The sequence below is a fragment of the Zingiber officinale genome, unplaced genomic scaffold (genome assembly GCF_018446385.1).
Source record: "Zingiber officinale cultivar Zhangliang unplaced genomic scaffold, Zo_v1.1 ctg132, whole genome shotgun sequence".
NCBI lineage: Eukaryota > Viridiplantae > Streptophyta > Magnoliopsida > Zingiberales > Zingiberaceae > Zingiber > Zingiber officinale.
This window is the reverse complement of record NW_024589828.1, coordinates 126,348-153,321: the sequence shown is the minus strand read 5'-3', so window position 1 is coordinate 153,321 and position 26,974 is coordinate 126,348. Positions and strand designations below refer to the sequence as shown.

The 26,974-nt window shown below is 36.1% G+C and overlaps 4 protein-coding genes across 6 annotated transcripts; 2 read left to right on the top strand and 2 right to left on the bottom strand.

Moving 5' to 3' along the window:
* Positions 1 to 2,305: 2,305 nt before the first annotated feature.
* Positions 2,306 to 3,750, top strand: LOC122036064 (NAC domain-containing protein 2-like). Its single transcript, XM_042595249.1, has 3 exons — positions 2,306 to 2,605; positions 2,681 to 2,985; positions 3,080 to 3,750. The coding sequence occupies exons 1-3, from the start codon at positions 2,395 to 2,397 to the stop codon at positions 3,545 to 3,547; spliced, it is 984 nt and encodes a 327-aa protein (XP_042451183.1). The 5' UTR covers positions 2,306 to 2,394; the 3' UTR covers positions 3,548 to 3,750.
* A 6,062-nt stretch (positions 3,751 to 9,812) lies between these two features.
* LOC122036057 (transcription factor CSA-like) lies at positions 9,813 to 10,777 on the bottom strand. The gene is made up of 3 exons (XM_042595241.1): positions 10,525 to 10,777; positions 10,109 to 10,438; positions 9,813 to 10,042 (listed from the first exon to the last, which is right to left on the bottom strand). Exons 1-3 carry the CDS (start codon positions 10,775 to 10,777, stop codon positions 9,813 to 9,815), a joined length of 813 nt encoding a protein of 270 aa, XP_042451175.1.
* Positions 10,778 to 20,665: 9,888 nt separating this feature from the next.
* Positions 20,666 to 22,027, top strand: LOC122036059 (uncharacterized protein At5g19025-like). The gene is made up of 2 exons (XM_042595245.1): positions 20,666 to 20,925; positions 21,035 to 22,027. Exon 2 carries the CDS (start codon positions 21,138 to 21,140, stop codon positions 21,804 to 21,806), a length of 669 nt encoding a protein of 222 aa, XP_042451179.1. The 5' UTR covers positions 20,666 to 20,925; positions 21,035 to 21,137; the 3' UTR covers positions 21,807 to 22,027.
* Positions 22,028 to 23,564: 1,537 nt separating this feature from the next.
* On the bottom strand, positions 23,565 to 25,821 carry LOC122036058 (E3 ubiquitin-protein ligase SIRP1-like). Of its 3 annotated transcripts, none has more exons than XM_042595242.1 (3): positions 25,602 to 25,821; positions 25,160 to 25,245; positions 23,565 to 25,051 (listed from the first exon to the last, which is right to left on the bottom strand). In XM_042595242.1, exon 3 carries the CDS (start codon positions 24,934 to 24,936, stop codon positions 23,908 to 23,910), a length of 1,029 nt encoding a protein of 342 aa, XP_042451176.1. In that variant the 5' UTR covers positions 24,937 to 25,051; positions 25,160 to 25,245; positions 25,602 to 25,821; the 3' UTR covers positions 23,565 to 23,907. The 3 variants fall into 3 exon arrangements, with proteins under 3 accessions (XP_042451176.1, XP_042451178.1, XP_042451177.1); XM_042595244.1 differs by lacking the exon at positions 25,602 to 25,821 and adding an exon at positions 25,441 to 25,459; XM_042595243.1 differs by lacking the exon at positions 25,602 to 25,821 and having other exon boundaries at positions 25,160 to 25,434.
* Positions 25,822 to 26,974: the final 1,153 nt, after the last annotated feature.

Sequence of the window (26,974 nt, the reverse complement as noted above, 5' to 3'; positions counted from 1 at the left end):
GCACGGTGATTGCCTTGATAAAATAGCCAATTTCACGTCTTCTTCCTTCCTTCCTAAACATAAAATATAAAGGAGTCAAATAAGAAATATTCTATTAGAATGAGATATTTATATAGAGCCAAAAAATTTTTTTATGAGGATTTAAGTTTAAAATGAACTAACAACACTCCTGCTTCTAGCTCTTTTCCTCCTCTTGATACTGTACTTTGATTTTGAATACAACAATAGGAAGAAGCCCCTAGTTAATTTAATTTATGATCGAATATTGATACTTCACTATGTTTCCAATCTTCTACCCTTATTCTTTGAAGAATTTCTAATGCTAATTATGTCGCTACTAATACAAGTTTTTTTCTACATTTTTGTGGAATTGACTCTATCTAATTGAGGTGACTTTGATTTTTCAAATAATTAATGTGGGCCCCTTTAGTGAGATATCAAATTAGGATGATTAATGAAATGACAAAATAAGCCTAATTCCTTAATTGCGATTCTATCCATTGGATATATATATAGCTAAGATCTTATTACAATTAATTAAATTAATATTTAAGACTCAACATTGGATGACAGTAAAGAATTGACAAATTGCACGAGTGCGTGGTGGTGGTCTTGGAAGATTCATTTCCAAATATTATTACAATTTGCCCGTAATTAAATTAATTTTTTAGTTTGTGGTTTATCCACAGACGACGGTCAAAGTGTGCAAAACAAAATTTTACAAGAGGATATCTCATCAACCCTTCGAGATTCTTTCTTGTCGTAATCAATTAATTATTGAATTAAACTAAGAAAGGGAAAATTATAGTTTACCTTCGAGAAAAGTGAATTATAAGATCAAATTTAATATCTAAACTTGTGGTAATGAGTTTATCCTTTAGCAAGTTTTTCAACATATTTATCTCTTCTAAGATCATCAAGCTTTGGTAACAAAATTGTTCAACGCCGTCAACGATAAGTAATTTTAATTTATTGGATTAATTGCGCATGCCCCACACAACTCTACTTACGACTTCTGTATTCTACTTAATATAATTATTGTACGCTTGTTTTTTTCCAAAAAGATACGATATTTTAAGGTAGAATTTTAATGTTGCTACATATTTGGACCTTATCCAAATGGATGAGCGAATAAGCAATAAGAATTAATCTTTTTGACTAGTTTATTTGGACATGTGAAAAGTTGACATGCATGCATCTGCCTTTAGTGCAATTATGTACAATATATGCACAATTAATTTCCCAATATGCTAATAAATGTATATTTTTATATATGTTTTTTTTGGTGACTTATCATCCATTTTAGGAATTATTTATTTATTTATTTTTGGATAATTAGTGGATTCCTTTCATTCCATGCCAACCCATGGATTGGAGGTTTAGGAATCTTTCTCCTCCTCAAGATATATTCTATTATTAACTCATCCCTTTCTTCTCCACTTAAATTCAAATTACCTTTATATCTTATCCTAAAAGTATCTTCAAATATCTACCTCATCATCAACTCTAACTACAATTTTAATACTTGCATCAAGCAAAAGTTGATGGGCAAGAACTAATAAATGGATTTCACTTTGTAAAATTTAACACATTGGTGAATTATTTGATCAGTGTGCCTTCACTCTTATACGAATTTAATTTGGATTAGTTTGTGCTTTAATTTGTTATCACTTACGCCAACACTGTTCTCCTCCTTTTGTTCTACCCATATAATTTAACTGGCTTAATTAACATCCTTTTAATCCCATCCGCGTGCTTGGTTAACTCGCTAATCAAGTGATTAAGAACTAGTGACGGATGCTCAGCACGAAAAGATAAGCACTGACCACTTTGCCTTTTTGACGGAACACGTGTTGAGATCTCATCCGTCGGCCCGATGCCCGCTGTCATGGTGATCCGACTTCTCGCTTATCCTCCATTAACACGTGTCGAGCTGCCTTCGCACGCCACTTAATAACGAGGAGGGCATTTTCGGGATTCCGTGCTTCGACATCGTTACGTGGATAACGACGCCGTCACCTGTCGTTTAGTACTTTGGCGCCGTTGAAGTCAACAGGTCGCGTGCGTCCGTCCGATCCGGAGGGGGTCCGTCGCGATCGGGCGGCTGCAGGGATCGCTGGGCGACAATCATCGAGCGGCCTCACATGTCGACGCGTGTCGGTCGGAGATGTCAAATGCAACGTCATTCGCTCGGCGTCTTTCGCTTAATTCCTCCGTCGCCCACCGCAAAGCAGCTAATGCCACGGATGTCCCTGCTCGCTACGCGACAAAATCCCACCTTGATATAGCCACGCCGAGGCGTTCCTCTTCCAAAAATTTCAACTCTTTCTTCTACTTCTTCTTCTTCTTCTTCTTCTTGCACTTTCTCCTCTTGCTCTGTTTCTCTTTGTTTCAATGGCTTTCTCAATGGAAACAGAGCAAAAGCCTGCCCTTCCCATGTTGTCCAACCCAGCATCAATGCTGCTTCCGCCGGGTTTCCGTTTCCACCCTACGGACGAGGAGCTCATCCTCCACTACCTCGGCAAGCGCGCCGCCGCGCTGCCGTGCCCGGTGTCGATCATCGCCGAAGTCAACATCTACAAGTTTGATCCATGGGACCTCCCAGGTTTAGCTCTGCAAGCACAACTAGCTCCGCCTCTGATTTTCCGCATCATCTTCTCACTGAATTGATTCGTTTCAGCCAAAGCGTGGTTTGGGGAGAAGGAGTGGTACTTCTTCACCCCGAGGGACCGGAAGTACCCGAACGGCCTCCGGCCGAACCGCGCCGCCGGAAAGGGTTACTGGAAGGCGACCGGGACCGACAAGCCGATCGTGTCGAGCAAGGGAAATGAGAACATTGGAGTCAAGAAGGCGCTGGTTTTCTACACCGGGAAGCCGCCCAAGGGGACCAAAACCGATTGGATCATGCACGAGTACCGTGTCGTTCACGCGCACAAGAAGAGGAGCAACAATTGCAAGGCTATGAAACTCCGTGACTCCATGAGGGTAATCTTGAATTCATACAAAATCTCTGGAAAAAAAAAAAAGAAATCTTGATCGATAGGAAGCTGATTACTGATGGGATCATGAATGATTTCAGCTGGACGATTGGGTTCTCTGCAGAATCTACAAGAAGTCCAACACGCAGGAAGCTGAGAAAGAGTCATCATCCTCCGCAGAGGATGTGGATGTCTCCATCAACGCAAGTCCTCCAAGAACGACAACGTCACTACGCGATAGCATTCTGAACCTACCCAAAACTTACTCTTTTTCGGAGCTGATGAGCGCCGTCGACCACCCGGAGATCTCTCAGTTGCTCGAACACCCCTACGACGCGCTCGGATTGTGGAACAACTCATTCAGCCAAGATGCCAGCCACAGCAGCTTCCTAATCGAAACAGACCCCTCTGTTTTAATGACAGAGAACAACAATAACTCGCTGAAGCGCCCGTTCAGAACCAATCACTGGTTCCAAGAAGAACTTAAAATTTCACCTGCAGAAAAGAAACCAAGAACAGAAACAAATTTAAATTTGCAAGTCATGGTGCCGGTCCATCACTTGCACTAAATCTGTGAAGCCTAATGAGTAAGAACCAACGTCTATTCCAAGACCACTAAATTTAACTCGTTTTGCAGAGTTCCTCAAGGGAACTGTAGTAGATAATGAATTAGTTTGGGAAAAAAGGTTGTGATGCCAAAGACCTGTTGATCATCTTAGGATTCTGTTATGGGATATGAATTCTACTAAAAATTATTGAATCTTTTGTCCTATCTTGTTGATGGTCACCAGGAGATTTATCCAAAGCAGCAAATGATTAAAAAAATACTAATGGTGAATCAATCATAGCACTAATCCGTCTAACCAACAATCATGCTTGAACAAAAATACTGCAAGGTTAAGGGTAAACAGAGTTTAATGTTAACTCTGTTTATTTTCCATGGATAAGTTTAGATTGCATAATGATGTGATAAACAATGGGAAACGCTTCCTGATTGGAGACAGAAGCTTATGTTTCATAGTTAATTATTCAAACTTCTCATGTTAAATTATTCTCCTCTGCCCCACTAATCATCAGACAGAACAAGTCCATTAATTATCAGATTGTTCCAGTGCAAGATGAAGGAGATAACGCTTAGTTGACCAGGCGATGAGTTGGAGCACACGATGAGTTCAGTCTTCGCTGAGCTTTATGTGCAGTGTGCAATGAATGTTTTATGATAAGTCAAGGAGAGGATTAGGTTCCGTACCCATGGCGTGGCCCTGTCGCCCTAAAGAACATGGGAGTCTGCTAAATACAACGTCAGCTTTTTGCAGGATGCATACCGTCCAGTTGAACATCGTGTAGCTAGCATGATAAGGCGATGAATCACTATTTATTTTTTTTATTTTATTTTTATTATTATTGTTTTTTCAAGTCCTTTAAGACATTTTAGAATGAGTTAGACCTCCCTTCCATCAAAGCACGAAGAAGGGGATTTTTTTTTTTTTCCGAGAGCGTAGCGCAGACGGTCGACGCATGATATTTCTGGTGTAATGGTCAAGGGTCGATTCTCAGGAACTGACGACTTGGGGTTTATCCCGCCATGCGCCTATGACCTGTGTACCTGCATGAACCTCCCTCCATATCCGTGGGGCCAGTACTAGGGGGGCCGCTAAGGTAGTGGATCTATGAAGAAGGGGATTTTTTTTCCGCAAGGGACAGGTAAGAGACGGATCGTTAGTTAGTATATTATGGTGTTATTATTGGTGTTATCATCCTAAAATTTAGGGGATTAAATCTTAATTAATAATCGGGTATATGATCTTTTTTATGTATTATTTAACTGTCTAAAGTAATAGTTATCAGTAATTTATCTTTTCGGTATTGACTTGAACATTGACAGAGGCATTGTGGGCAAGCATATTTTGCCATCGTGAAGAAGGGGATTTTCCCTTAGTCATTTGATGATCGACTATAAATTAACCTCATGATTTATCTCTTTTTATATAATCTGGAGACAAATTTGGAGGGGCACATGAGGTAAGTGTAATCAAGAGATCTTTTGTTAGTGGGAATTCTTGTTGATACTGCTTCGATCAGGAAATTTATTGTTGTTATACAGGATTTTACTTCTTCAAATCTTCTCTTATCGGAGAACTGCTGCCATCGAGGAACTCTATAAATCCTTCAATAAATTAGAGAAGAATTCAATGCATATACACTCGCTTTTCTTAAGAAATTATTTTTTCCAACCACGATGATGTACTCGAACTAAATAAATATTCCTCCATGATATAATGGATTCCTTAATAATGTTATTTTCAAAGTGTATGTTTGAAAATAACCCTGTATATCTTAGATTAATTCAAGCTTGACTATTGAATGCTTGTAAATTATTACTGCATTATAACAATATACAAACAATACTTTTGAAAAGCAAGTAGCTTTGAGAGAGGAAATATTTTTATTTTAAAAAAGGATGATAGATTGTTTGATCAAAGTAGTGTTTTGTAGTGTTTGAAACATTGTTTAAGAAATGGAGTTTTAGTTATTTTTTTACATGCATACTTTTCATTTTTCTAGCATATTATCTTTAGATTTTGTTATTAAACCCAGATTACTCATGTCATACATTTTTCTAAAATTAACATGTCCTAGATGAAAATGCTACGAATTAAATGAGTCAACCATATAAGTAGAAACATGAATTTTATTTATATTCATCTTCAAAATTTCATTTGTACATAAATTATTTGCCAACAAATACACCTCCTATGGTTACAAAACCAGATTCAATGACAATTTTAAAGCTACACTTGCTATGTATGCTTCCAGAAACAAGGTTCCTCCTAACTTCATGAACATGAGACATATTAGTCAACGTAAGTATCTTTCCTAAAGTGAACTCCAATTTGACTATACCAATTCCTTTGACAGTTGTCGTAGAGTAGAACTCATATAGATAATTATATCTTCTTCTACCGACGAATAGGTAGAGAATTGATTTTGATTGATACAAATATATTTTATAGCACTGGTATCAATCCACCAATCTTGGGAATCCTCAACCAAACATGCCTCTATAATCATTGCCACATACTCATGTTTTCCTAACTAATTTTATTTCTTCAGGATACAGCATTCTCTATTGTAATTCCCTGGTTTATCATAATGATGACAGTTGCCTTTTCTCTTTTAGTTCTTGGAGTTTTGTTTATTGTCATCAACTTTTCTCTTTTATTTTTAGAGGAGTGACCATTAGTATTGTTTTTCGGATTTTGACTTCCTTCACCATAAGCACCTTAGTCGTTCCTCCAAATTGTTAGCACAAAAATCTTCCTCAATACGAAGATGGGTAGCCAATTCTTCTAAAGATAAGTCCTGCTTTATACTTGAGATTATTTTATAATCTTAAATGAATTAGCAAGTCTGTTAATTATCGAAGACACAACAATAGATTTATCCAAACACATTCCATGTTGTGCAAATCGATTATAAATATGTATGACTTCATGGAATTGCTCAATAATTTTTCTAGTATCGACCATGTGATATTGAACAAATTTAGAAATAAAAAATTTCTTACTTGTATCATCTTCAGATTGATACTTAGCTTCAAGTGAATCTCATATTTCCTGTGCGGTTATTATAGTATTGGTCTAACAAAGCATTGGTCATTGCATTGCAAATATTCCCCTTGCACGCACAATCGTCTTGATCCCATTTGTCTTGCTCTTGTTTGTGTCACGGTTTCATTTTCTTTTTCCGACAATTTCGATGTAGTAAGAACATATACCACATTTAGCAAAGTGGGTAGAAAATGCAATTTCTTTTGCCAACGCCGAAAGTTTTCTTGATCAAATCTTTCCAACTTGACAAAATCCGTAGCAAAGTTACGAAGCAAATTTCCTTGAAAAGCCCTAAATAGTTTCTTAAGATTGTTGGTGGTAATTCTTATTGATACTGCTTCGATCAAGAAATTTATTATTGCTATGTAGGATTTTTCTTCAAATCTGTTCTTGTTAGAGAACTGCCGTTGTTGAGGAACTCCGCAAATCCTTCAATAAATTAGATAATGAATTCAAGGTGCGTACACTCGCTTTCCTTAAGAAACTATTTGCTCCCACCACGGTTGATCCTGTGCTAAGACTCTCGAAGATAACTCGTTGGTGAGTTGGCAAGCACGTTGACTACACCCCTCATATCTTGAAAATAAACAAGAACAAGCCCAGAGGGTTAGAAGGGCGCCAGGGATTCCTCGATGTTCCCACTTCGATGCTCAGTCATGAGAAGCAATGATAGGAAGAGGAATAAAAGTAGAGGAGAATCTAGAGATGTTCTCTTAACTTCTTTTACACTTGACATATCCTTTTATATATTTTTCAGTGGTCTTCCATCTTTCTTTATTTAATGGCACTACATTAGAAGTTATCTTTATCTTGACTTCTTTACATTCAATGAGACTGTATTGAATACAGGCGGAATATTATCCTTTGTAATTGCTACCGTCTTTTCCTCTTTCCTGCTTTAATGTTTTGAACATTAACAATGACAACTATCATTAATGACCAATGACCATTAATGTCTAGCCTGATGGGACCCTCTACCTAAAATATAGATCCGCTATATTAGTAGCCCCCTAGTGTTAATCCCACATATATGGAGGGAGATAAATGCAGATATACAGATGTTAGGCGCATGATAGGATAAATCCTAGATCGTCAGTTTCTGAGAATCGACCTCTGGCCATTACGCCAGAGATGACTGATCCTGTCCGAACCAGGAGTCAACGGACACTGGGCACGTGGCGCTCCCTGCTGGATCCTCGAGCGCTCCGGCGAACCTGCAGCAAAACCGAGCCGGGAGGGGTGTCCCGGCGACGGCCCTCCGACGCTCAAGTCAGGCGAGGAATAACGAATAGGTGGCCTCAAGATGAAGATTTGCATACCTCCGGTGAATAAATGGAGACCTTATATGACCTCTCGAAGAAGCCTGGGCGCGCCAGTTAAAGCAACCACCTGCCTTTGACCATGCCCAGGTATGAGTCTGTCAGAAGGGCCATGCCCAGATATGGATCTGTCAGGAAGACGTCTATGAGGCCATACTGCTACTGTATCAACCTTCCCATGATGTGACGGCAAGATCCTCCATCGTGTGATCTTGTGTACGGCCTAATCATCAGACATGCTTCTGCTGATATCCCATAACCCGAGCCGAGCGCATAGGCTGCTGGGCCACCTTTGTACCCTCGCCCCTATCCTGGCCGAACGGACCACCCGATCGGCCCTTCGGTCCCAGCCGAGTGGACTTCCGCTCGACCCTTCGATCTTCCTGCCTTGGCGTCGGAAACCCAAGCCCATGGATGGGTTATCTCTAGCTCCGCTCGGACCATTACCCGCTTGACCAGCCTTCCATCCGTCCTTAGGTTGGGACCCTTCAGAAAGTGGGCCCCCCATTCTTACCGCCGGATCAATGACATATACCCACCGTCTGCGCTATGCCCTGGGGGTAACCCTCTACCTAAAAAAAAAAATAGATCCGCTACCTTAGCAGCCCGCCTAGTGTCTGCCCCATGGATATGAAAGGAGGTTCATACAGATACATAGGTTAAACACATGATGGGATAAACCTCATATCATCAGTTCCTAAAAATCAACCCATCTACCTAAAAGATAGGATTGTTGGTTGCTCTTGCCTTGGTCGGCTAACCTATTATGTACTGATCGACTAAACAACCCTCATCTTGGATGGTTCCCGATCGGGATAGCTTTAGTAGCTATCTTTATCTCGGTTGGCCAGGTTGCTCTCATATTGGTTGACGAGGTTGCACTCGCCCCGGTCGGCTAGACAATCCTCGTCAAGGCTGATTTAAATTATCAAGCCCTAGTCGACCAAGCATTCCTCATCCTAATCATTTGGATATTGGGTTGGTCTATCTTTGACTTTCCTGTCCATGTGGGTAGTGATCATAACTTGGGAGGGACACATGGAGGTCATATCATTCCTCCATATCAACGGTGATGCACTCAGACTAGGTAAATGTTCTCTAGAATACAATGATTTCCTTAATAATGTTGTTTCCAAAATATACATTTGAAAATAACTTGGATACCTTTGAATTTACTTAAGCTCGACAATTGAATACTTGTATATTGTTACTATAGTATAAGAATATACAAATAACATTTTTGAAAAACAATAAATTTGAGAGAGGAAAGATTTTTATTTTCAAAAAAGATGATAGATTGTTTGATCAAAAAATGATGTTTTATAGTATTTGAAACATTATTTATAAAAGACATCTTTTATATCATACCCTTTCATTCAAAAATACCAATATAGGGAAAAAACACAATTGAATAGTCATAACTATTCACGTTTTTATTCCTTTCACTATTTTCCATTTTATAAAAAACACCAGTGATTCGAAGATTATGAGTTCGTAGTGATCCACAAAAGAAAAAGAAAATAATAATAAAGAGTAGATTATCCACCACAAATTTGAAGTCAATGCCAGTGTTGGTTTCAAGGAGATTCATGACAGCTAACAGAGCAAAACGATGCAAATACGAATATACGATAGCTGCAGCCTTCTAGAAAATTGGAACATAGTCGATGAGTCACTGCAAAAACTTCGTTAAAAGAAACATGCAAAAGGGAGCAAAGCAAGTACTTTGTCATCACCATGTTTCTAGCTTAACTTTGGCAATCTTATGCAATAATGTCCCACCAAACTCACGGTTCTCTAATCTCTTTTCCTGACCATCTGATCTCAGAGTGAGTGCAATTCTTGCATTTTCTTCTTCTTCTTCTTCTCTCGTAGAAGTTCTTGTTTTATCAGAGCCCTTTACGTTATGTCGCTCCAACTCCTAAGAAATCAATGAAGACGACATTGTTCTTCCCGTCACCATCTGTTTCAGTCTCACCGTGCAACTGTGCATAATTAGTAGCAGGATCGACAGTGGCCGATTCAGTGGCTGAGCCTTCTGAACTCACATCAGAATTCCCCAGTCGGTCTCCCATTTGAGCCAGCCGACCGCCATTGCAGACATTCTCAGACTCACCGGATTTCTCTTCGGAGCCTGATCAGCACGCAAAATTAAAGAAATAAAAAGGAAATTTTCGATGATCATATTGCTTAAACATACCCAACGATAACCGAAATTGTTGCCTATAGTTGAAGGACGATTCCCCACTCCATGGATGGCTTCCAATTCTGCTCATGAACTCCCCGGTGTGGGAGGATTGCCTGCTCCTGTAGTTACTGAATTGCGCTCGCTGTCTTCGCGCCGTGATCACATGCCACTGGTTCTTCACGCCATTGTCAGTTCTCCCTGGGAAATGCCTCGCAATCTGTGCCCATTTGTTCCCATAAACCCTGTGCAAAGCGAGCAGCTTTTCTTCTTCCTCCGGACTGAAGGCCCTTCGGTTGATCTTGGGATCCAGTTGATTGAACCATCTCAATCTGCAACTCTTCCCTGATTCATAGGATTTAATCAAAATGAATGAATCATGAACAGCCATAAAAATGTTTGTTTTATTTTTTCCTTTCCATTCCTGTTACCTGATCTGCCTACAAGTTTCTCCGCGATCAAGTTCCAGTTCTGGGGGCCAAATTGGGCGACGAGCTCCTTGAGTTTGGCATCCTCCGATGGCTTCCAATGGCCTCTTACGTAAACCTTGGCACGCTCAGTCTCGTGAACTATCTCAAGTGGATAAGAAGGCGCCGGCGGCGGTGGTGGTGGCGGTGGTGGCGGTGGTGGCGGAGGAGAATGTAATCCCAACTCCGTTACAGAATCTTGCAGTCGGTTACTCATTGTCGGAAGAAAAGCGAAGTGATTTCGATCAGAAATGAGTGATTTTGAGACTTCTCCCACGCAGATTTCGCCGTAAAACTCGTTCCAAACGGATCGAACAGGGATCTTTCTTCCTGATTCAAGCCCTTCGACTCCCGCTCTGAGGAAAACCCACAGGATCGATCTCAAACGAGAACAACAAAAATCAAGAAAGTTGCACCAAGAATTGAAAGAAAGAAACCCCCACGCTTTCTCTCTCTGTCACTCCGATCCCTCGTGTGGGCGGATGATTCTCTTTGCTTTCATTTTCCTCCCTCCTCTCGCTGTCTTCTTCTAATTCTTCTCCTCTTCCTCCTCCTTTCCACACTCATCACATGCCCCGCCTCGAACCCATGGCGCCTCTTTAAACAAACTCCTCTGACAGTTACGGAAATGAATCGTAACGGACGCAGTGCTGCGTGTTGTGCTCTTGTTGTTTGGGAAAACTGCGCCGCCGCGATTTGTTTCCAAAACTTGGTGCGACGGTGATCTTTACGAGATATTAAAGCGCAATAAATGAAGAATATATCCGCCTACAACCTTCTTAAAAATTTTGATTACAGTAGTTTTAGAAAATTTTGATTTGATTTCTTTTATTTTTCTTGCTGTAATTGATTGTTTACCTAAATACAAACTCTTTCAATATGTTAATAAATATTTTTGATTTTTTTTTAAATGCATTATTTAGAAATATAGATATATGGTATAATACAGACAATATAATTTCTAGTTTTTATTGGTGACGTTTAACCATTTTTTGAATTTTCGAAGATAAGGTTCTAAACTAATCGTCATTATATATAATCGTGTTATTTTTTTTGGACAGTGTTAAATGGCTAAAATTATATCAAGTAAAATAATTTTTTTACTAATTTTTAAGATCATTATTAAGAATGTATGTTTTTTCTACCCAACAAATATCTTTTATGGTCAATATTAAATTACTAAAATTCGACCTATTAGAATTTTTGTTATAAATTTTTAGAATAATTATTAAAGATGTTCAAATAATATAATATTTTATGAGTCAATTATTTCTTTTCTCATTTATTTTACTTTTACCCTAATAAATTGATCCATGTTTTTCAAATCCAAATGAAATTCAATGTCATAATTATAAAATAAATAGTAAAAGAAAATTAGACCTAACCCCTAAAAGCTATCCGATTGATATTTTATTTGAATAGTTTAATAAAAAAATTAAAAGAAAATTAAAGAACAAAAAATTGGGTCTAATTAAAAAAATATGGAACTATCACATCAACGATTCTCTTAGAATCGATAGTTCAACGAATATGGAGGGAGATAAATACAAGTACACAGCTGAAAGCGCATGGCCGGGATGTTAACCCAGACAATGATATCGTGAGAATCGAATCCTGGACTTTTCGACCATGAAACTATATGTCTCTAACTGTGCTACACCTTGAGACGACAAATTGAGCCTAATTAAGTTTTAGTTAGAGTTACCCTAACTAATGCATAGAGAAAGGGTCAAATCCTGATAAAGCATGAGATATTATTTTTTTAATGTGATAACTAATATTTCTTTATTTATTTTCTTTAATGATGTTGGATAGACATAGGATCAATTTTCTGATTTACTACCTTTTAATGATATAGGACAAGTAAATTTTAGCTGACTAAATTAATATCTATGTTTTCCTTTTACTTACACCAAGTTAATCAAATTTCTCAATTAAATAAAAGGAATAATTACTGTAAATTTTCTTTTGAATTGAGAATTATTGTAATGTGGGCGTCCATATTAAACACTGATAATTAAATAAAATTCTATAGTCAACTTTTTACCTAATCGAATAACCATGAACTTTTTACCTTAACTATGAATTTGTTAAGGAAAAATCAGTCGAATGTATTTTTATTTGAAAATCTATGAATTTGTTTTTATAACACTAGTTTTTACCTTAACTATGAACTTGTTAAGGAAAAACCAGTCGAATGTATTTTTATTTGAAAATCTATGAATTTGTTTTTATAACACTAGTCGAATTGATTTTTATCTGTGTCAAAATTTAAAGTAAATCAATTAGTTTTAGATAAAATCAGTTGATCGATCAAATAATTTCAGATTGACAAAAAATTAGTTCATATGTATTCGACTATCAAATATCAATTTGACCAAATATATTGAAGTAGTGATTTTTTCAGTACGAATATGTTTGAAAAAATTAATGTTAAAAAAATCAATACTATCAATGTATTAAGTCAAATTAATGTTCGATGACATCGATATAATCAAGAGAAATAGATAAACACATAGAAACTATTTTTATATCAATCCGAGGTCGTTTTATCCATTAATCAATTTTAGACAAAACATCAATACTTTCAATATATTAGATCAAATTAATGTTTGAGGACGTAGATATAATTAAAAAAAAACTATCCGAGCACATAAGAGTTAGTTTCATGTCAATTTGAGAACATTCATGTTAAAAAATTATTATTCTTAATATACTAGGTCAAATTGATATTTGATATCATAAATATAATGGTTAAATATACCGAAATTAATTTTTTATCAATATATCCAAAATTAATTTTAATACCAAAATAAATCGAATTGACATATTAAAGCGGCAATAAATGAATATACACGGCTTCTTATCCTTAAAACTTTTGATTACAGTAGTTTCAGAAAGTTTTGATTTGATTTCTTTTATTTTTCTTGCCCATATATGGTATAATACAAAATAATTTATCATTTTTATTGATGACGTTTAACCATTTTTTAATTTTTGAAGATAAAATCTGACCAATTAATTTTTTTTATAAATTTTTAGAATAATTATTAAAAATGTTCATATAATATCATATTTCAATTATATCTTTCCTCGTCTATAAAAGAGTAATGATATACTCAAGGAAAAAAATTCAAAGAAAAGCTCATAAAATCATGACCTATCATTTCATTTTTTATGGACCTCCATCATTTTATGTGTCTATCCTTGATTTTTTTTTCCCTTGAGTATATCATTTTTCTTTTACTTTCACCCTAATAAATTGATCCTAATGTTTTTCAAATCCAAATGAAATTCAAGGTCATAATTACAAAATAAAATAGTAAAAAAAATTGTACCTAAACCCAAGCCATCCGATTAATATTTTATTTGAATAGTTTAATTTAAAAAATTAAAAAACAACAAATTGAGCCTAATTAAACTTTACTTAGAGTAGCCCTAATGCACAAAAGGGTCAAATCCTCATCAAGCACAAGATATTATTTTTCAATGTGATAATTAATTTTTTTTATTTATTCTTTCCTAATGATGTGGGACAGACATAGGATAAATGTACTGATTTACTCTCTTTTAATAATACAAGACAAGGGCTACCAATTTCTCATATTTTACAGAATCAATCTAAATCAAATTTCTCATTAAAATAATTGACATCTGATATTTAAGCTCAACTAATATAATGCTGAGGTCGTCAACCGAGTTACTTAAATTTCTCAATTAAATAAAAGGAATAATTACGGTTAATTTTCCTTTCCATATTAGACACTCACTACAAGAAAATGCTATAATAGCGACCGCTTTAGCGACCGAAATTATATCGGTCGTTAATATAATGACCGCAATAAAGTCGGTCCCAAATTTAGGGACCGAATATAATTCGGTCGTTAATTTAACGACCGATATAATTTCGGTCCCTAAATTAGCAACAAAACGACAAATTAATTTTGAAACGTAAAATTAGCGACTGTTTTATTTATTCGGTCTCAACCAGTGAGTCCTGTAGTTGCGTAGGCATGTAGGGGTAAATTATTGGGATCGAAATTAAAACTTCGGTAGCTAATTAGCGACCGCTATTTAGAATCGGTCGCTAATTAGCGACGGAAATTTAATTTCAGTCGCTAATTATCTACCGATTCTAAATAGCAGTCGCAAATGTCTAAAGTTTTCACTTCTTTCACGAAAGAATTTCAATTGTTTCGTTAAATTAGGAGATCGAATTTAATTGCTGTAGCTAATTTACAAATAACGGTATTCAAATGTGTTGAATAATTAGCTATCATTATATTTATCATTTAAAGTTTAACTTAATTTGTTATTTAATAAGATTATTTATGGCTAATTGGTTAATAAATTGTATAAATTGAAATTAAATTTAATATCGATCTCTAATTTAACGATGCAAATAAATTATTTTACTGGTTAAATTATTAAGTGATTTTCGCTAATAATGTTATTCATAAAATAAATTAATAAATAAATTTTGTAATTTAAGTGTGGATATAACTTTAATTTTGTGCATTTTTAACTACTAAACTTTAAATTTGATCACAAAATTGAGACTGAATAAAATATGCGGTCGCTAAATAGAGACCGAATAAATTATTCGGTCGCTATTATCTTCCCAAAAGTCGCACGCAAGCCCTAAATCCCGAACTCCTCTTCCCATCTTGTCTCCACGCGATCCCCTTCTCCCGTCTCCGCCCGATCTCCTTCTGCCATTCTCTCACACGTGATCACTCTCTAGCCGGCGGCCGGAGATCTCCTCCGGCGTTAGCTTTTCTCCGGCGCGGGTAAACATCTATTCCTTCACTCCTCCTCGGTGTCGCCTCCTCACCATAAACGCCGCCCGACCTTTCCTTGCCTAAGCCTGGCCGGCCTGAGCTCGACATTTTCTTGCCTGGCCTGAGCTCGGCCTTTTCTTGGCCGGCGTGAACTCGGTCAGCGAGTTCGGCTTTTTCTTGGCCGGCCTTTCCTTGGCCGGCCTTTCCTTGGCTGGCATGAACTCGGTTAGCCTAAGTTCGGCCTTTTCTTGACATGTACATTCCTTCACCGGCCTGAGCTCGGCCTTTTCTTGGCCGGCCTTTCCTTGGCCCTAAATATTAGTTAGGGTCTACCTTCATGTTTTCGACATAAGAGACGGTGTAGATTGCTCGCCCTCCTCTATGTGCTACTATGAAAAGTTATGAAAACACAATAATCAGAATGCACAAATTCTGAGTTTCTCTTGTTTGTGATCCTATGATGAGAACACATTTGGAATTAGACAATATATATAGCGTAAAACTGTAGTAAAACTCATTTGAGTAGAAGGTGTTGGCCCTACACTACCAACATTGGTAAAGAGCATTGCTTTGCCCGTTGCAACTCTCGTATGACTTGGGTACATTTTTTTTTACTGATATCCTTCGCTATATTTGTTTGTCAATTACTCAAGAGAGCCTTCATTATTCATAGATGAATTAATTGAGGAGTTTTTCCCTACGTCTAGTATATAATGATCTAACTATTAATTACTTCTAGTCATTAGTGTATTTTTTCCCTTAACAAAAAAGGTAGATCCGCTACCTTAGCGGCCCCCCTAGTGCCGGCCCCACGGATATGGAGGGAGGTTCATGCAGGTACACAGGCCATAGGCGCAGTATTTTTTCCCTTAACAATTTTAATTTACTGTGGTCAGTAGGCCACTAACATACTTTGCTCTTGGTTAAGGAGAATCTCTCTTGCATTGGAGAATAAACCCTTACATCTGCTTTGTTTATTCATGAAATTGCTCTCTGTAATCTCAAATCTTCCCACAGTTTGAAGATATCGTGGCAAGTAAAATACAACTATTTGGCACCCTTGACAATACCATGATTGCAATTCTATAGAGCAAATGCTAAGTAATTTTCTATATAAAAGGATGAGTCCTGTACTTGCTGTGACATCATTTTACAATAGAAATTGTTTTTTGCTTAACCAACTTCCTCTCTTTTATTATTTCAGGTATACTGCATTGTCTGAGATCTTATTTCAGGTATGTGCATTGTCTAAATTTATGGCACAATTTTTGTTATTATTTCCTTTTCAGTGATATTCTATTTTTAGGTATATTTCATTTAATACTAACACTGATTACATTTAATAGAATCGTTTTCCTTTTCAGTCCTTCTGCTTTTCCAACACCGCATCGTTTTGATTCACAAGAAACTCAAGACCCAAATCATCCTGATAAATAGAAATTATGAGGTGTGCTGGGCCTGATCTAGTAAGGATCGTAGCACTAGTGTTTTTTAACATGCCATTTACCTTGATTCCAATATAAATTTTAATTTGTGATTTTTTGTAGATGTACCATCACTCCAGCAAGAAAAATGAGATGCAAAGCGGCGTATCGTCCATCTGAACTTCTCTGTCCTCTTCACTTCGGGTAAGCTTCTATTCAAATTTTAGATCATGTTATTAAAAAAATTCTTAAAGAGTTGTAGATTTAGAGTTAACTTGACTCGTATCAAGTGTATATATATTGCAAGTAAGAGTTAAGCTCTATATATATGCAACATGTATTCCATGATCCATATTTTTGTTAAACATCTCTTCCTATTTTTGTTTTCATTAATAATATATTGTTATTTTATTTGATGCAGGATTGGATAAAGAAGGTTGTTATTTTATTTTTGAGCACGTTGACATGTTTATCATCAATGTTTGGATATCGTCTATTTTATTGCTTTTGTTTTGTATCAACTGGATTTGGTTTGTAATATTGGATTTGATTTGCATGTATAATATGTAACTTTTTGAGGTTTGTATTAACTGGATTTTATTTGGTTGATGTTAAAGTTTATGATAATGTTTGTGTTGTCATGGTTGATTGTGAAGTTGGATATTGGTTAGTATGATATTGTGTTGTCATGGTTGATTGTGAAGTTTATTTGATGTTCGTGTATGATATTGGTTGTATTGTTTGTATAGTATTTTGTTGTAAATAGGATACAACAAATAGGAGGAGCTGTATTTTTCCAGAATTAGCGACCGAAAATATAAATTCAGTCGTAAAATAAAGCAATGGAATTTTTTCCCTAACAGGACTTTAACGACCGATATCTAAATATCGGTCGTTATTTAATGACCGAAGTATAAATATCGGTCGTTAAATAACGACCTCAATATAAAATCTGCCGCTATTTACCATTAAATAACGACCGATATTTATATATCGGTCGTTACTTACCGACCGAAATATAAATATCGGTTGTTAAAATCCTGTTAGGGGAAAAAAATCCGTTGCTTATTTTACGACTGACTATATATTTTCGGTCTCTAAAATTAGCGACGGATTAAATTTCGGTAGCTATATTAACTACCGAATGAATAATTCAGTCGCTAAAACAGCTTGCGACGGAAAAAATACCGACTTTTGTTTTCCGTCGTTGATCGGTCGTTAAATTGTATTAGCGACTCTTTAGCGACCGAATATTGGGTCGCTAAAGTTGATTATTTTTGTAGTGACTAATAATTAAATGAAATTCTATAGTCTGAACTTAACTTTTTACCGAATAAAATAACTAACCTTTTAAAATTATCAAATCATATATTCATTTTCTATTTTACTCCTAATTAGTCAACTAATAAAAAAATTAGTTGAATCTATTTTTATTTGAAAATCAGTGAACTTATTTTTAACACTAGTCAAATCAATTTTTTTATCAAAATTTTAAACAAATCAATCAACTGATAATAAAAATCAATCGAAGTGATTTACTTCGATATCAAAATCAATTTTGAATAAAATCGGTTGATGGATCAAATGATCTTGGATTGACATAAAACTAATTCATATGTATTCGGTTAATTCTCTTGATTATATAAATACTATCAAACATTAATTTAATTCAATATATAAAAAGTAGTAATTTTTTAGCATGAATATGTTTGAAAAAATTAATATTAAAAAATCAATACTATCAATATATTGAGTCAAATTGATGTATGAGGGCATCGATATAATCAAGGAGAAGTAGACAAACACATAGGAGCTATTTTCATATCAATCCGAGGTCGTTTGGTTCATCAATAGATTTTAGACAAAATATCAGTACAATATATTAGATCAAATTAATATTTGAGAACGTGGATATAATTAAGAAAACTAGCCGAACATATAAGAGTTAGTTTTATGTCAATCTGAGAATGTTTAGTATATAGCTGGTTTTGTCCAAAATCAATTATAATGGATAGCAAATTAATTTTTTGAATGTATTCATGTTAAAAAATTATTATTCTTAATATATTAAGTTAAATTGATGTTGGATAGTATGGATATAATTAAAAAAACTGGTTGAATATATAAACATTAATTTTATATCAATCCGAGATTAACTCCGAGATTGTTAAAGTATCAACCGATTTTATTCAAAACTACTTTTGATATCGAAATAAATTGATTATGGTGATCTTTTTAGATATCAAAGCAGCAATAAATGAAGAATATACACCTACAACATTCTAAAAGGCTTTTGATTACAGTTGTTTTAGAAAGTTTTGATTTGATTTCTTTTCTTTTTCTTTTTGTAATTGATTGCTTTGCCCAAATACAACTCTATCAACATCGTTTATAAATAATTTTTAATCATGTTATTTTTTTTTATTCTCTATGATAACTTCTAGTTTTTATTGGTGAGTTTAATCATTTTTAAAATTTTTGAAGATAAAGTTATAAACAGTATTATTTTTGTTTGGAGAATGTTAATTGGCTAAAATTAAAATTTGATCGTAGAATAATTTTTTTCTAATTTGTAGGATTATTATTAAGGATGTCCAAATAATATCATATTTTATAAGTCAATTATATTCTTCCCATATATTTTATATTTAATTTTTAAAAATTATCTCTATATATTAATGATTAATTACATTTCTAAAATAATATGTATTAATTAAATTCTTAATATTCATTTTCTAATTAATCATTTCTAAACTGATATGTATTAATTAAATCCTTAGTATTATTTTGGTCATCTAAATTTAATATTTTTTACCTTCCATAAGCTAGTATTTGATTTATTGCTGTATGAGTTGATTTGTTACTTCAATTATGGGTCAATTATGGTACAGTAATGATTTTTGAAAAAAAAAATTTAGAGTTATTATTAAAGATGTCCTAAGTAATATCATATTGTGTGAGTCAATTAGATCCTTTCTCTTCTATTTTACTTTCACCCTAGTAAATTAATATTTTTCAAATCTAAATGAATTTCCAGGTCATAATCACAAAATGAAGAAAATTGGGCTTAAACCCTAAACATGTCAATTTGAAGACATTTGGTTTATCAGTTGCTTTTGTCCAAAAATAATTGATCATTATTTTAAATATATTGGATCAAATTGATATTTGATTGTATAGATATAATCAAGAGAACTGGTTGAACACATAGAAATTAATTTTATGTCAATCCGAAGATGTTTGATTCATCAATTGATTTTGTCCAAAATCGAATGATGGATTGCGAATTGATTTTTTTTAATACATTTATGTTAAAAAAAATCATTATTCTCAATATATTAGGTCAAATTGATGTGTAAATTTCAGGGATATAATCAAGTAAATTGATTGAATAAACAAGAACTAATTTCATGTTAATTCAGGATCGTTTAGTCCATTAATCAATTTTGTCCAAAATCAACTTTGATACCGAAATAAATTGATTTCATTGATTTTCATTATGAGTCGATTGATTTACTCGGAACTGCGGCACAAAGAGAAATCGATTCAATTATTGTAAAAATTAGTTGATTAATTTTTAAATAAAAATTAATTTGATTAATTTTTTTATTATTCAATTGATCAGGAGTAAAATATAAATGAATATAGGATTTAGTAATTTTAAAATTAATCTATGTAATTTGATTATTTTAAAAATATACTTACATGTTTCAGTAAAAAGCGGTTTAAACTTTGATACAGATGTCACCATCCATTATTCCATTAATAAATGCAATTATTAATATATTTGACCTTTAAAATCATTTTTTTAAATAGAAAAAAAAACATATTCAATATCTATCTTTCCTTTTTTTTCTCTTTATATTTATATAATTTATTCTTATTTTCCATTCATTGATGTTGTCATATGACTCATATCTTTGAAATCCACGCTTCTTCTTTCCTTCCACGAGTCATTCGTTTATGCGAATGCGATACGATCGCTTATTTCCTTCCGTTTCCACATCTCCGATCTCTTCTCCCTCCATCCCGTCGATTGCTCGACTTCCGTTTCCTAGGTGATGTTAGGGTCCCTCTCGATCGATCCCAGTCGACGCCAATCGAGTTATTGCGTCTCCTAGATCCCCTTCGCTTCCCTCTATCGGCCCAGATTTCAGCAGGTTGGATTGTGCCCGCCGATTTGGATTCCAAAAAGATGAATTGGCGCTGGGATTCGATCAATTTCGCTGTTTCTATGCTTGCTGATTTTTGACTGCTTCGATCCTTCAGGTAGGAACGGCTGCGGTTCGCTTTGAGTCTGTGTGAAGTTTCCATCTTTTCGGCGTTTTGCCTTTGATTTGGGGCGGATTGCGTGGCTGGTTCGCGGGTTGCGATGGTGGATTGCCGGAGGCTGATAGAGTTCTGCAGGGCCTTCGAGCAGCACCGAAACATGGACAACTCGCAGGCCTCGTCGGCGAACCGGAACGGGAATTCGAGGAGGAAGACCAAGTCTTTGAACCCCCTCTCCCACCCCTTCTGCGAGCACTCCGCCTTCGCCGCCATCGACTTGGTGTTGCTGGTTTTGGTCCTTATCGCCCTCGTCGTCCTTGCCGCCCCCTACTTCAAGTTCATCTTCAGGGAGTCGTACGAGGTACTGCCGGTGGCGATCGAAGTCATGGGCGAGGTCATGTATCAAGCCCCCGTCGCTTACGCGGCGGGGCTTGTCTTCATGTTCGCCACGCTGGTTGTTGCCTGGGAATTCTTCAGCTACCATGCGAGGAAGTGCGGCAAACCCTACTGCAAAGGATTGCGGAAAGCGGTCGAATTTGATATCCAGCTCGAGTCAGAGGAGTGCGTCAAATCCTTGCCACGATTGCCAAAGGATGCTTTTGGAGCGCGCCCTTTGGACTTGGGACAAGATCACAAGGAACTCGAAGCTGAGCTGAAGAAGATGGCACCTTTGAATGGACGCACTGTCCTCACCTTTCGCTCCCCTTGTGGATGCCCCTTAGGAAGAATGGAAGTTTGGGGTGCTAAGAGAGCAAGAAGGATCAAAAAGTAGGTTGATACATCATCTATTACTAGATACTTCTCCTTTGTCTCTATACAGCAAGAATAAATTAAAAGGCTAGCTATAGCATCTCAGGATTATATCAATCTTTGCTCACTCTTTTCTTTCTGGATATGATTATTGTATGATCGGTTGGTTTCCAGATGTCATGAACAATCAGGTTTGATCCTCGTTGCTATTCATAAATCAACAAACATCATAGTTACTGAATATTCTCTTACAGTATAGTCATTCCTTTTCCGTGATATATGTCCACTCTTCTTTTAGCAGCATTGGATTTTATTTTATTTTTCTGTGGAATGTGCTTGCTAATTGCTGTTACTTTCAAGCAAAAGCTATTGTGTTCTTCTATGTTGCTGTAGAGAATCCTGAAAATTTTATCTGTATTATTTTTGGTATTTAGAATTAGATACTACTAGTTTATAAAGATAACTTTGTTTCACTATTTTCTTAGGATACTTGAACTTAACATTGACACTCGCGTTCATGAGAGTTAGTAGGTAAATGCTACTGCACTTCCTGTTCTCTGAAACCAGAGTTCTTCCTTGAACCACTATTATCATTTCCTGCTTGTCTGCCTATCCTTAAATCTAATAGAAAGATGTTCTGGTGGTGCAATATATATATATCAATTAGTCCATAAACAGCATTTCAGATTGCAACTCTGCAACTATAACAGGTCCATTGGCAGCACTTTTTCTGCATTTGCAATTGTGTGCATGTTACAGGTCCATAGTACTTCATCATTTTAAATTAACCTGCATTTTTCACATGATCACTTGCAAGAATTCAGTCTCATGAAAGTTTATATCTTGCAGTTGCAGCATCTGATTTATCTTCCTGTCTTGCACAAGAAACCTGATCTAATTTGTCATGTAAAAGTAATTTAAACTATAAACCAAGGGCCATAGGTTAGGGTTTATGGAAGCCATTAGAATGTGATACTATGTGGTTTTTGTTTTTGATAAAGATAGCTAAAATTATTAGATACTGGCCCATGACCTAGTGGCTGAGATCTCCTTTTTGGGTACAGACTTTAAATAGCCAGTGGAAGCATAATAATTGTAGATGAATTATTTATGCCTGAATCCTTTTTCTCCAGTTTCTACCAGTCAAACAACTATTCATCTATAACCATTTGCTTTGTTCCACAAGCATATATTCACTCCTTCAATGAAATTTAGCAAAACCACGGTTAGAAATTTCATCCGAGCTGAGTTTTAATGCTCGCCGGAATGGAATAGTACTGGAACTGCACCGGCATGCCGACAACACATGATGCCAATGGCACCGATGAAGAATCGGACCGACCGGCTGCAGGAAAACAAGGAGGTATGCAGGAGTCAGGTGGAGCAGTTGATGATGAGAATCTTAGCTTGTCAAAGTGGCTCTACCTTGTGGTCACAACTCATAGAAGACCCAACATTGGGGACCTCCTTATGAATCAACCATCTACACTGCTTAGGATTCGACATGCCCACCTTTGCACGCGGCCAGGACCGCAGAAGATGTCGGCAGTTGACGAAGATGCCCGCGAGGAGTGGTGAACGATGTCTATGGATCAACCCTCCCACCTCTGCTTGCGTACGAGTGCTAAATTTCTCGTGTGCCAATTAGTAGGCAGAATGATAAATTTCGCTAGTGTAACCCAACACCAAATGCTTGTTTTGTGCTTGATTATAATTTACAATCATTGTAGTCATAGGAAATCAAACCATCTCAATATCTATTGTTTTGAGCCATAAAACACACAAAAAGGGCCCAAATATTTGAAGAAATGCCCAAATATTTGAAAACCCATTCCTGAACATATTTCATCTGCAATATATCTTTTACACATAATTGTTAATAAAAGGTGCGTACACATAATTTACATTCCCTTATTCCTTCTTCCATAAACAAAGCAAGAGAAACATAGAGCACAACAGTGACAACAAGAAGCTCTATAAAGCTCAAACTATTGCAATATAATACTTGTTTTACGACAGAGTTTCATCCTGAAGCTAAGTCAAGAACAAACTTCCAGGAATGATATTAACAAATGTACCATATTGTTAGACTTTTGTTCCTTCAATGCATGAACAAAACAAAGTCAGTTCTCCTCGCGATGAGAATTACTATTTTCAGAGTTAGAAGACGATGCTGTTGCATTTGAGGATGAGTTTGCACTGTTCTGAGAACCTGATATAGAGAAGAGCCCAGCGAAAGGCCAAGAGACAGGGACCCAGAGTCGGTTGTCGTCTCCTCTATCACCTCTCTCGTCGCCGCCACCATCACTAACCTTTGATTCATCAACAGGCAACTGAGCTCGACAAACCGGGCATGAACTGTGGAGTTCCAGCCATGGCAAGATGCAGTCACTGTGGAACCTATGTTTGCAAGGCATCTCTTTCGCATCCATACCGATCTCAAAGTCGTCAAGACAGACAGAACAGCCCAGAGCTTTCTCAATTTTCACCGTGGGCAAGGCATCTACTGCCTCTTTCTTAGCTGGTGGAGTGCCATACCTGTTGGGATCATTCTCAGCTAAATGATACAAAAGAACATCCAATGCAGATCCAACGTAGTAATCACCAAATTCTGCACTGGAGATTCCGTTATTGGATTCCCGGCCTTCGGTACTATCCGTGTCAAAGGATTCTCGAAGGATTATAGTCTGGCTGAAAGGGTTGATGAGAATTAGATTCTCTCTATCCCTTACCCTTTCCCTTTCTGTATCTCTATTCCTTTCAATTTCCCTATCCACTTCACGCTCTAGGTTACCTCCCTCTGACCTCTGATCATCCTGAAAGCTCTGAAGTAACTGGATAATGGCAGATCTCCGACGGCGTCTCCTTATGAAATCTTCGAACTCGTGGTCCTGATCTGAGTCCTCATCTTCCTCGTATCTTCTAGACCTTGATTGCCGAGAAGAATCGCCCAGCATCTCTAGTAAGATTGGAGCCCAAAGTGAGAAGGACCGATCGGATCTAACAGAGTCAGAATCAGTGAGCCCCCCTCTCTCTATCTCTTCGACAAACCCCCCATCACAAAGGGGGCACTTGACTTCCGGTTCCATGACCGGATTTACTACTCGACGGCAGGCATGGCACCAGCATCTTCCACCTGGGGCTTCATTCATCTTCCTAAAGTTCTTGGAAATTTGTACAACTGATAATAGATGCAAAGCGCCGAAGAGCTCAAGATTCAGATAGAAGAGCAGATCTGAGCAAATCTTAGCTCCGACAGGAAGAACCCTAGAAATTAAAGAACAAAAAAAGATAATCCATCGAATCATCTAACAAAGAACGATTGAATCGATTCATCTCAAGAATTAGGAAAAAGGTCTCTGATAAAGGAGATACCTTGCTTTCACACCCAAGCAAAAAAGGAAAGTTTATATCACAAAGAGGATCCTGAACCCAAATCCAAATCCAAATCCCTCAGCATCCTGTCAACACGCATACAAATCCGATCATGAACACGCGACGATGTCTTAGTCGAGAAGAAGAACAAAAACTCAGCAAAAATAAGTTCAAAGGTCTTTGTAGACTCGAAAACACGGAAAGATTCATCCCATCTGAGTAGCAATAAACAAATACACAAACGAAGGGCGGGCGATGAACAAAGGGCTAAAAAAAATGACCCAGCCGTTCGGTGTTACTTCAAAACAAATCCTCCAGAGAAGAGAAAAAAAATATATGCATGCGAAGCAGAACAAGAAAAGATGCCTCCTTTTTAATAAAGCAACAAGGAGGAGTTGAAAAGGAACAAATTAGAAAAAAAAAAAAAAAAAAAAGGAATTACCTTGTGCGTTCTTGGACGATATTGTACTCGTTGCTTTGGATTTAAGACGACGAGAAGAAGAAGAAGAAGAAGAAGAAGAACCAGCAGGCGCTTCTGACCTTTTCTTTACTGCAGGGCAGAGGTTGAATATTTTGGCACTTGTTTTAGCCACGAATTCCCAAAAGTAACTCCATCCTTTTCTTTAGGGTACTACAATTAACTCAAACTAAGATTTGTGCTGTTTTTTTTTTCTCTTGTTCTTGTCTAAATATAATCTGTATCTCTGTAATATCTAACTAATTGTAAAGGTCGACGCCGTAAAAATTTACCTTGACAATAAATAAATTTGTCAAACTTTGAAATGATCTGGTAATATTGTCGGGTGAAATTTATTATTATTTTTCTAAATAATGACGAGACTCCAGCCGAATGTTACTGGCTAACTAATGGCTTTGCGATTTTCCATTGGAAGTGGAATGTGGGGCCCATGCTGGTGACGGCTGCGGTTAACCACCACTGGATTAGGACTAATTGTTGGCGGAAAAGAAGGTTTATGGATTTTGACACGACGGACAAATTAATTGATTTATATTAAATAATGTGTGATTATGATGGGGCAAGGTTTCGAGTTTACTTTATAATTTCTATTAAAAAAAAAATAATCCGCGGCCATACAGAACAGATACCGAATATCGTGTGCGTCGCACGTGTGAGGATAAGCGCATAGGCACGTGAAAGCGTGAGAGCTACGCAAAGGAAGAGCGGGTTGACGCGTTACATATTTTTTTTCCTGGTTTTTTTTTTCATGGGCAATTAATGTTTCAAAACCTGCCTATTTTAATTGATTTTTAAATGTTAAGGAAGCAAATCATTAAAATTAGACTGGATCGTCTTCGTCATTTTAATCATATTCTATCAAATTCTCCGTCTTCAATTATTTGCCCCTTTTTTTCAGATAATTTTCTCATTCGATAAGAATTACCATCTATATATTTTTCATTTATACTAACCACCATTATTATTCAAAATATTCATTTAAAAATATTTTACATTCTAATTGATTTTCCCTTGAAGAATATCAAAGACTAAGGGGTGTATGACTTTTAATTATTTTGAATGATTTTTATGGATTTTAAAGTCTAGGTGTATTCAATCTAAACTTTTATAAACTTTATAAAAATTTAATGATATCCAAATTAGATTTTTATAGAGTTTTAAAAAGTCATGTGGTATTCACTTTTTAAAACTCTATGAAAATCTTTTGGTATATAAAATTTTAATAGATTTTCATGGATTCTTTTAGAATTACTTGGATATAAATTTTAACCAATGAGAGCTCTCTAAAATACTTGGTACAAGTTTAAATATAAAATAAAAAGTCTTCTCTTCACCCT